The sequence below is a fragment of the Sapajus apella genome, unplaced genomic scaffold, assembly GCF_009761245.1.
Source record: "Sapajus apella isolate SASKATOON/1434 unplaced genomic scaffold, GSC_monkey_1.0 scaffold62, whole genome shotgun sequence".
In the NCBI taxonomy this organism is placed as follows: domain Eukaryota; kingdom Metazoa; phylum Chordata; class Mammalia; order Primates; family Cebidae; genus Sapajus; species Sapajus apella.
Window position 1 is genome coordinate 4240033 of NW_022437002.1, and position 7171 is coordinate 4247203.

At 49.2% G+C, this 7171-nt stretch overlaps 2 protein-coding genes across 5 annotated transcripts in view; one reads left to right on the forward strand and one right to left on the reverse strand.

Annotated features, from left to right (window-relative positions):
• TMEM234 (transmembrane protein 234) overlaps positions 1 to 2804 on the reverse strand; it is an 8773-nt gene extending 5969 nt beyond the window's left edge. For all 4 annotated transcript variants that reach the window (XM_032246746.1, XM_032246748.1, XM_032246749.1 and 1 more), the window contains exons 1-3: positions 2746 to 2804; positions 2300 to 2451; positions 1267 to 1333 (exon numbers count right to left, since the gene is read on the reverse strand). In XM_032246746.1, the coding sequence (XP_032102637.1) occupies positions 1267 to 1333; positions 2300 to 2451; positions 2746 to 2761 (235 nt within the window). In that variant the 5' untranslated portion in view covers positions 2762 to 2804. The remainder of the gene's footprint in view (positions 1 to 1266; positions 1334 to 2299; positions 2452 to 2745) is intronic.
• Positions 2794 to 7171, forward strand: part of EIF3I (eukaryotic translation initiation factor 3 subunit I) — an 11667-nt gene continuing 7289 nt past the window's right edge. Inside the window, exons 1-4 of the mRNA XM_032246742.1 lie at positions 2794 to 2880; positions 2974 to 3066; positions 4801 to 4888; positions 5160 to 5225. Coding sequence (XP_032102633.1) covers positions 2878 to 2880; positions 2974 to 3066; positions 4801 to 4888; positions 5160 to 5225 — 250 coding nt within the window. The 5' untranslated portion in view covers positions 2794 to 2877. The remainder of the gene's footprint in view (positions 2881 to 2973; positions 3067 to 4800; positions 4889 to 5159; positions 5226 to 7171) is intronic.

Genomic DNA, 7171 nt, shown 5'->3' on the forward strand with positions numbered 1-7171 from the left:
ACCTAGCTAATTTATATATATATGTGTGTATATATATATATATATATTTTTTTTTTTTTTAGTAGAGATGGGGTTTTACCATGTTGGCCAGGATGGTATCGATCTCCTGACCTCATGATCCGCCTGCCTTGGCCTCCCAAAGTGCTGGGATTACAGGCATGAGCCACCATGCCCGGCCAAGCCACCAAGCCTGGACGTCAACTTCATTTTCTAAGATAAAAGAAATTTATGTATATGGAGCTCTGAGCATCAGGCACTCTCCTAAATGTTTTTCATTCATTCATTTTTTTTTTTTTTTTTGAGATGAAGTCTCTCTAGAGATAGAACCAGTAAGTCACAAAGAAAAAAAAAAAGGAGAAAAAGAGATGATGTCTTGCTCTGTCGTCCAGGCTGGAGTGCAATGGCGTGATCTTGGCTCACTGCAACCTTCGCCTCCTGGGTTTAAATGATTCTTCTGATTCTTCTGCCTCAGCTTCCTGGTAGCTGGGATCACAGGTGCGCACCATGACGCCTGGCTATTTTAAAATAATTTTTAGTAGAGATAGGTTTCACCATGTTAGCCAGGCTGGTCTTGAACTCCTGACCTCGTGATCCTCTCACCTCAGCCTCCCAAAGTGCTGGGATTAAATTTAATCCTCACAATGCTATGAAGCCAATTGTATAAAACCAAAGCTCAGGCTGGGTGTGGTGGCTCACACCTGTAATCCCAGCACTACTAAAAATACAACAACAAAAAAAAACCCAACTCTACAAAATTAAAAAATTAGCCAGGCATGGTGGCACATGCCTGTAAGCCCAGCTACTTAGGAGGCTGAGGCAGGAGAATCGCTTGAACCCGGGAGGCGGAGGTTGCCGTGAGCTGAGATAGTGCCATTGCACTCCAGCCTGGTCCACAAGAGTGACACTGTCTCAAAAAACAAACAAAAAAACCAAAGCTCAAATGAGGAACTTGCTCATGGTCAGGCAGGGAGCACACAGTGGAACCAAGAGTGTGAAAGCCAGCACTTGGCACAGCAGAATGAACCTTCCCTCTTCGTCTGCTGTCACACAAGACTGCCAGGCTTCAAACCAACCCCAGTGCCTAGCAACATACTCAGAACCAGCCCACTGTGCCCTTCTTGTTCAGAGAAGAGGACACTAGGAGGGAACTAAGGCTAGTCAGCCCTCTCTCACTGATGGGAATGAGGTGTTTCAAGCTCCACCCAACAAATCACTCTTACAGGTGGCCTCGAACACGAAGCAGAACAGTTCCAAGCCAGGACCCACCTGTCAATGCCAAGGTGAGGTAATAGAGAAGAGAGCCACACTGGTTGAGGAGAAAGGGCATCAGGTACTGGAAAGAGGAGAAACCTGCATCAGTGTGAAGGCCTGAATGAGCAGCACTGCCTTCTTTGAGCTTCTAGCATATGCCTTTTCTTGGAGTGAGGGTTATAAGACCCAGAGAACATTAGGCCCTCTAAGGAGGACCCTTCCAGGACAAAGAGGGAAACAGACTGAACTCTGTGCCTCTGCTCAAACTACCCTCTCCCTCACCTCTGCTGGTTCCCATCCTGCAAGGCACTGAGGCCAATGTCAGCCCCTCCAGGAAGCCTTCCCCAAGTCCTCCATATACAGCCTCCCTCCTCTGAACTCCTCCCCTGCAGGGCCAATTTGAGCCCCAAGCCCTCCCTCTGGAAAGGGTCACAAATGTTGCCTTACATAACTGGAGGAATTACAATAATAAAATATGAATAATGGTAGCCATAGAGCATTTACTATGTTCTAGGCCCAATGCTAAGTGCGCTGGGTATCTCACCTAATTCCCGTAACTGCCCTATCAGATGTTTATTTTTTATTTATTTATTTTTTTTTTTGGGACGGAGTTTCGCTCTTGTTACCCAGGCTGGAGTGCAATGGCGCCATCTCGGCTCACCGCAACCTCCGCCTCCTGGGTTCAGGCAATTCTCCTGCCTCAGCCTCCTGAGTAGCTGGGATTACAGGCACGCGTCACCATGCCCAGCTAATTTTTTGTATTTTTAGTAGAGACAGGGTTTCACCGTGTTGACCAGGATGGTCTCGATCTCTTGACCTCGTGATCCACCCGCCTCGGCCTCCCAAAGTGCTGGGATTACAGGCTTGAGCCACCACGCCCGGCCCAGATGTTTATTATTATAATCACCATTTACCGATGATGAAACTGAAGGACAAGTGACTCTGGAGAGTTTCTAGTAAGTGGTGGGGCTGACACAGACCTGTTTGACCCCAAAGACCAAATTCTTGGCGGCAACTCCCCCGAGAGCGGGGACTTTCACAGACGCACCTCAGTATTCAAGAAGAGGGTCTTCATCTCCTGTAGCAACTGTCGGGCCCAGGTCGGCTCATGAATCCGCTGCAGACCGGCAGAGGCCCGCTTCAGCAGCGGCTGCGTGCCACCCCACAGAGCGGCCACCAGCACTAGAGCCAGCACCTGCCCTGAATGCAGACGACTGAGTCACTGACCCCCCACCCCAAACGGCCGCCCGCCTGCCTGCTCCGCCCGCTCCTGGCTTCCTATCCCCAGGTAGCCGCCCCCACTTCCTCCTTCGCTCTCTTCGCTTCCGCTGCGACTGGCGGCTAGGAAAGGCCCCGGGAGGCTGGGGAGATGAATCCAGGAGTCCGGCTCTGGGGTTGTAGCAGGGGTTGGGATTTGGGGCGGGGGACATGGAGCAGGAAATGAATTCTAAATGAATTCGAGAAATCCATGGAGGGGCGGGACTAGCTACCTACCCAGAGACGCCGCCATGGCAACGCTGCTGTCTTCTACTTCCGGGAGCGAGGGGGCGGAGACCCACAATCCGGAAGTGGTTCCAAAGCCTTTTCCGGTCCTACTCACGTTGCGGTCTTCGTATCATCGCCGGGATGGTGAGTTCCAGAGTTTGGGGTACTGCAGTGAGGGTCCTGGGCTGAGGCCGGGACCCAATTCCGGGCACTGACGTTACTGTCTTGTTCCCACAGAAGCCGATCCTGCTGCAGGGCCATGAGCGGTCCATTACGCAGATTAAGTATAACCGCGAAGGAGACCTCCTCTTTACTGTGGCCAAGGACCCTGTGAGCGTCGGCTGAAGGGAGGGCTCGGGAGGGGGCCCGGGAGGGGCGAGTTCCTTATGCCAGGAAGATGGGTGGACATGCCAGTTTTCCCGATTGGGGGAACCAAAGAAACGGCCCATTTTGAGAAGTAGGGAGAGGACATCCCGGGGGTAGGTTGGCGAGAGTACCGGAAAAGGTGGGGAAGAACTCGTTTGGCTGAGTGCAGCGGCTCACGCCTGTAATCCCAACACTTTGAGAGGTTGAGAGGGGAGGATCGCCTGAGCCCAGGCGTTGGAGACCAGCCTGAGCAACATAGTGGGACCCATCTCTACACACACAAAAATTAGCCTGATGTGGTGGCTCGAGCCTCTGGGCTCAGCTACTTCGAAGTCTGAAACGAGAGGATCACTTGAACCTGGTGAGCTGAGATCGTGCCACTGCACCCCAAGAAAAGCAAGAGACCACTGTGGAAAGGGGATGAGGATGAGGGTCAGCTTGCTCAGAGAACGGGATGCGACCTTTCGGGGGATGATCTAACCTTTCTACCGGGATAGGTGCAGGCCGTGTTATTCAGATACAGGGGACTTAACTGAGGGTGTCTCTAGTCTCATTTTCAGTCCATCCCATCCTGCTACTCAATGCAAAACAGTCCCTCGTGATACTGCCTTTTGAGGCACCTCCATACGGAGGAAGTTAACTAGTGGTTAAAAGTGGGGTCTCTGAAGTCAGACAAACCTGATGTGAATGCTGACTCCTACATCTACTAGCAGTGTGATTTTGAGTATGTTACTTAACCTTTCTAAACCGTAGTTTCCCTTTTTATAAAACTGGGTACTTACAGGATTGTCTTTAGCATTAAATGAGATAATGTAAGGAGCTTGGCAGAGCACCTATGCATTTGAGTGCCTAATGAATGTTAGTCACTTTTTTTTTTTTTTTTTTTTTTTTGAGACGGAGTTTCACTCATGTTACCCAGGCTGGAGTGCAATGGCGCGATCTCGGCTCACCGCAACCTCCGCCTCCTGGGTTCAGGCAATTCTCCTGCCTCAGCCTCCTGAGTAGCTGGGATTACAGGCACACACCACCATGCCCAGCTAATTTTTTTGCATTTTTAGTAGAGACGGGGTTTCACCATGTTGGCCAGGATGGTCTCGATCTCTTGACCTCGTGATCCACCCGCCTCGGCCTCCCAAGGTGCTGGGATTACAGGCTTGAGCCACCGCGCCCGGCCTAGTCACTTACATTTTAAATTCCTTAGACATTATTTTATTGGAGCCTTACAGCTACCTATTGAAGAAAAAATTATTGTCCTGGCCATTTTCAAGATGAGAAAACTGAAGTTCACAGGTCAGAAGCAATGTATTTGAGATCATACAGTGAGACAGTGGCAGAGCAGGCACTGGAACCCAGTCTTCCCTACTACCAACTGCTCCTACTTGGATAAGACATCAAAGATACTGTTTTTCTGGACTGGAGCTCAACTTGACCTTTTACTCTTTGGAGCCATTGGGAGTGCCAGGAGAGCTGTGGCTAGCAAATGAGGATGTTTTTGCAAGGCGCCTGACTTCTCTGGTGCTTATCTTCAGGAAGGGAGGAGAATCCAGGAGTTGGTCTTTTTACCAGCTCCCTATTTCCCAAGAAATGGGCAGAAGACGGCAGAATCAGCCTGGCTATAGGCTGCTGAGGGTTCTTGGGGCAAAATAGGAAGCCATTGCTTTACTGGGACATGTACCATCCTGTGTTTGACTTTTCCAGATAGTCAATGTATGGTACTCTGTGAATGGCGAGAGGCTGGGCACCTACATGGGCCATACTGGAGCTGTGTGGTGTGTGGACGCTGACTGTATCCTTGTTTTGGCTCTGAATCCGTGCTGCCAGGGTCTGCCAGCAGTGGAGAGGCTGAGTTGGAAGGTGGGAGTTGGGGGTGCTGTTGAGGGCCTAGAGAATGATATCTCCTACTCCCTGGTCTCTTCACTGGTTGAGGAAACATTCAGGACAAGTTCCAGTTCTGAATAAGGAGGTAAGAGGGGAAGAAGGGCTCTTTGGGGCTGAACAGGGAGATGAGAGGACAAGGGCCCAGGTGAACTTTGTCATGCTTCTTAACAACTCTTCAGGGGACACCAAGCATGTCCTCACTGGCTCAGCTGACAACAGCTGTCGTCTCTGGGACTGCGAAACAGGTAAGCTGGGTTCATTCACTTTTTTAGCAAATATTGAGGACCTACAGTGTAAACAGGTCCTGAGTAAACAGGTCCTAGGAAAATAGAGATGAAATCCATAGATAGTTTTCAGTCTAGGGAATAAGAGACAAGATAATAAGAAGGATGAGAAAAGAAGCCTTACGGTAAGATATACGCCATGGCGGAGGAAGCATAGATTACTATGGGAGGCCAGAGCCGGGCAACTGACTCCCTGGAGTGGGGATGGGAGCAGCCTGGGAAGTTTCCTAAGGTAAATCATATGAGCTGGGGCTTAAAGGATGAGAAAAGATGTCATCACAGCTGGGCTTGGTGGCTCACACCTGTAATCCCAGCACTTTGGGAGGTAGAGGTGGGCAGATCACCTAAGGTCGGGAGTTTGAGACCAGCCTGACCAACATGGAGAAACCCCGTCTCTAGTAAAAATACAAAATTAAAAAAAAAAAAAGGGCCGGGCACGGTGGCTCACACCTGTAATCCCAGCACTTTGAGAGGCCGAGGTGGGCGGATCACCAGGTCAGGACTTCAAGACCAGGTTGGCCAACGTGGTGAAACCCCGTCTCTACTAATAGAAAAATTAGCTGTGCGTGATGGGGCCCTTCTGTAATCCTAGCTACTCAGGAGGCTGAGGCAGGAGAATCGCTTGAACCTGGAATGCAGAGGTTGCAGTGAGACGAGATCGTGCTACTTATACTGCACTCCAGCCTGGGCAACAGAGCAAGACTCCATCTTAAAATAAAATAAAATTTAGGCTGACTCTGGGCATGCTGCCTATGAGTTAGCCCTGCTCTGCAAGAAGCTTTAAAAAAAAAAAATTCTGACAAATAGCTGGACCAGACCATGTTCACTGCCCTTTAAAAACAATGAAAATATAAAAATAAGCTGGCACAGTGGCTCATGCCTGTAATCTTAGCACTTTGGGAGGCCAAGGCGGGCAGATCATCTGAGCTCAGGAGTTCAAGACCAGCCTGACCAACATGGTGAAACCCCATCTCTACTAAAAATAAATAAATAAATAAAATAAAAATAAAAAATTAGCTGGGTGTGGTGGTGCATGCCTGTAATTGAAGCTACTCAAGAGGCTGAGGCAGGAGAATCATTTGAACCCGGGAGGTGGAGGTTGCAGTGAGCTGGGATCACACCGTTGCACTCCAGCTAGGGCAACAAGAGCGAGACTCTGTCTCAAAAAAAAAGAAAAAAAAGTAAAGATGTCATCACTTTGGCACAGGCAGGAGTGAAAGCATGGAGAGTGTTCTGTACAAGTCATCTAATCTAGCTGGAATTCCTGCGTCTTGGTGGAGTTGGGGTAGGGGGGTGATATACACAGTCATGGAAAAGATGAGGCTGGAGAGTCAGGCTAAGGCCAGAACAGGTCTTGAATGCCAAACTCAGGAGCTTGGCTTTGTTCTGTAGAATGTGGCAGGCTGTGGAGGTCCTTGAGCAGGCAGGAGTGGAGGTCTGTTTAGCTTTAGCAAGGTCAGAGAGCAGTGGGAGGTACAGGAAGAGCCGAGACTGAAGACAGGAGAGCCTGTTAAGGTGTTTTTTTTTTTTTTTTCTTTTCTTTTTTTTTTTTTTTTTTAAGACGGAGTTTTGTTCTTATTGCCCAGACTGGAGTGCAATGGCATGATCTTGGCTCACTGCAACCTCCACCTCCTGGGTTCAAGTGATTCTCCTGCCTCAGCCTCCCAGGTAGCTGGGATTACAGGCATGTACCACCACACCCAGCTAATTTTGTATTTTTATTTATTTATTTATTTTGTTTATTTTTTCTTTTATTTCTACCCAGATTCTTTTCAGAACTAATTTTGTATTTTTAGTAGAGACAGAGTTTCTCCATGTTGGTCAGGCTGGTCTTGAACTCCTGACCTCAAGTGATACGCCCACCTCAGCCTCTCAAAGTGAGGGATTACAGGCTTGAGCCACTGTGC